Below are 3358 nucleotides of genomic sequence, written 5' to 3' on the forward strand. Positions count from 1 at the left end.
AACATGATTATTCCTAACGTCCTCCAAATTAGAACGATATATAACTGTCTTACAGCTTTTTTCTCCTCTTTACAACTGTTCTGGATTCACTGAAGATATTTCTTTCCCCTTTGATGCTGTTTAGGATCTTCACAAAGTAAATCAAGGTGTTATGATTTTAAATAGTACTATCAAGAAGTTGTGGATCTGTTCTTGGCCAACAGCCTGCATGGTTTTCAATCACTTGATGTCGTATTATACTTAACAAACTGGCAGTTACATTGGTTAACTCTACTTTTATCAGTCCTTATCTCAAGTTAATGTAACCATTTAAACCACCTACAATGTTATTCTTAAACCTAAACATAATGAAACAATTACTGCAGCAGCGGAAAGGAGAGCTATCCCAGGTGCTGGGGAACCTCACCAAACCGCCCAAGTGGTTCCACTCCGAATTCCTCAAGAGTCCGAAGGCAGTCCGCCTGGAGGCTTGGTTGGTGGAAGCGATCTTTGGCCCGGGCGGAGAACACATCCCGCACGTCGAGTGTGTGTCCAACACCCTCCTGCATGTGAACCAATGGGACCCCGAAGGCGACGCTGAGATCTTGATATGTGGACGACCTTATTATCAGAAGGACGTATCCAAGCTCATTATGAACTTGGCCGACTATCACCGCCAGCTCCGGCTGCAAAGCTCCAAGAAGGCCGGAAGACCGCAGTCTCCTGTGGAAGTCCACGGGGTCGGGGCTCCGCCATCTCCCATCCACGTTGGCGAGGCCAGCACGCGGCAGTCCCAGACCAAGGTCGATGAGGCTGGGACACAAGGGCCTCCCCAGTCTGTCAGCCGCTTGATTACCAGGTTATGAAGACATCTGGGGCCAAGAACGTGAAGCTGGGGGAGAGGGAATGGGTGGTATTCCCCATCACATGCTTGTGAAAACGCGTTCAAGGAGCTCTAATAAAAAGTTGCATTGCCCGGGCAAAAAAAAAAAAAAAATTAGCTTACTTCCATTACAGTAAATGCTTAGCACACCTGAAATGCTTTTTGTCTTAAAAATGTAGCCAATCTTGCCACATTAATTTTATTTGTATTATTTTTATGCTGTCTAAACGGTGAGTTTCTAAGATTGAACAGTGATTTTGTCAGAAGTAATTCTGCCTTCAGAGCTAATCAACCACCTGAGAATTAAGGACTCAGAGTTTTAATTTCCTTTCTCTCGCTAAAATTTTGGGATAGTTACTAATTTTAGGTACATCAAACATGCCTTAAATAAAGTTAATAAAGTAGTAAGGATTTGTTGAAGTGGAACTAATGCATTTAATATCTTGAAATGATAAAATATTGCATGAGACTCTTCAGAGATAGGTCTATTACTCTACAGAGCCAAATTTCTAAATACATAAATTTGTTACTATATTTGAGCATGAATGTCTGACATCTGTTTATTTTGTTTCAGAAACCCACATATTTCAAAGTTTTATTTATTCACGAATAGGATAAGAGCAAGGAAAATTAAAGTAACATTTCTATTGTTCATATTGAAAACCTCTCTGAAGATTAGATAGTAAATGAAGCCTAAAATGAACAGTCAGCTTCAGCCCGGCAGGAGTGTTCCACAGAGGGTAGCAGAGTTTGAAACTAACACTTTCCCATTTGCTGGATCTCCACAGAGGTGTAAATTTCTAGGAATTCATGTGGACAGCTTAGATGGGAAGACCTGCAGAGTGAAAAAAAATTCTATGCTTCTGGCTCTTTGAAACGCATTCCCCTCCAACGCATCAGAAACTTTTTTTTTTAACAGTTTTTTGTAACTTGACAGAATGTATTTCATCGGGAGTATTACTATAGGTTCTAAACAAACCACTGTTCAACCAAATTTTTATTACAAATAATATTATTTCTTGTATTAGTCAGTCTTTAAAATGTTCAAATCCTGGAGTTGCAAAAACCTGTAGAAGCAGGCCATGGTGCAGATCCCAACCGGATACTGAAGGATATATGTCACGATAACTATACCGACAATTCATTCAACATGCATCCATGCCAGCTTCCTAATATATGTATTTTATGTGTAAACCTTATGTTTTTTTATTCTCACAAAGATTATTTGAGTTATTTTTATTATCATCTGTTATATGGCAATATAGAAGCTTAGAGAAATAAAGTAACTTAATTACGATAGTATAGCTAAATAGCAATGAACTTAGACAAAAACAATACTTTCTCTGAATTCATCCCAAGGAGACTATGAGTTTAGGAAAACAAATATTTTCAGTTTGGTGGGAGGGAGGGGTGGAATGTGGAGCTTTCTTTAGATTAAAACAGCATGCATCTATTGCAACATATCTTGCTGGAATCTGCATTACCCCTGCATTTACAGTTGCATGCAACTCCAGGAACTTGTACTTCTCTAAACGTGACTAAAGTCCGTTACTACACCTCCCTTGTTACCACTGTCTTTCTTCATTAAAGATGCCTTTGTAATATATATGTTACAGTGAAATGGAAGCCTGGATATACGATAGTTTTCGAAGTTATGATGACTCCAGTATTTTTTCACAGGAAGTCTAAAATTTCAGAATTGAACATTACATAGAATGGATCATTAATAATTTAAAGAGTGAAATATTATTCAGAGATAAAAATATATGTCAGCACACTTTTTTTCCAGAAGAAACTGACATTTAAAAGTTTTCTAGCTCTCTTTTCTACTCTTCTTGCAAACCTTTTCTATGGTCTCCAAGTTTCCTCCTCTTATTTCCACACCTTCCATTTATTTTTTTGTAGCCCCTTCATGTTATTCCCCATCCCTTCCTTGTTTTCTATTTCATCATTGAGTTTGTAAGCTCTGTGTCAAACTTTGCCATCTACACAGTGTGCTTGATTACTTTTTTGACAAACTCTTGTCTGCCTGTGGGTGCTTAATTTTCACTGGGGAAAATTTGAAAATTTATTATCTTCATGTCACCTTAAACAATTAATTGAAATGTCTAGAATGATCAGTAGAAGTGATATATGCTTGTTTGGTCAAATATTCTTATTGTAAATAAGTATGTCATTCCTCTTTCTACATAAAATCATATGACAGGACAAATAAAGATATTTTAGCTATGTAGAGAAGTTAGGTAAATGTGCTAAAGGTGAATAAAATGAAACATGGAACCGTGGGAATGATGAACGTGGTGATCGTAGAAGTCACTGGAGAAAATGCTTGGTTTCTAATGCAGTGAATGACAATTCTAGAGCGAGATGTGCAAACTTTCTTCTGTGAAAATCAGACAGTAATTAAATCCAGCTTTAATGGCCGTAATGACACAGGATGGGCCTGGGGACTCACTGAATCAATTCGTTTCTGATCTCCATTTTCAGTTCCATATA

At 37.9% G+C, this 3358-nt stretch overlaps 1 protein-coding gene across 1 annotated transcript; it reads left to right on the forward strand.

The window, feature by feature from the left end:
* Positions 1-347: 347 nt before the first annotated feature.
* On the forward strand, positions 348-951 carry LOC131481223 (KH domain-containing protein 3-like). Its single transcript, XM_058668997.1, has one exon. The coding sequence runs from the start codon at positions 348-350 to the stop codon at positions 843-845; it is 498 nt and encodes a 165-aa protein (XP_058524980.1). The 3' UTR covers positions 846-951.
* Positions 952-3358: the final 2407 nt, after the last annotated feature.

This window comes from Ochotona princeps, chromosome 1 (assembly GCF_030435755.1).
Source record: "Ochotona princeps isolate mOchPri1 chromosome 1, mOchPri1.hap1, whole genome shotgun sequence".
NCBI classification, from domain to species: domain Eukaryota; kingdom Metazoa; phylum Chordata; class Mammalia; order Lagomorpha; family Ochotonidae; genus Ochotona; species Ochotona princeps.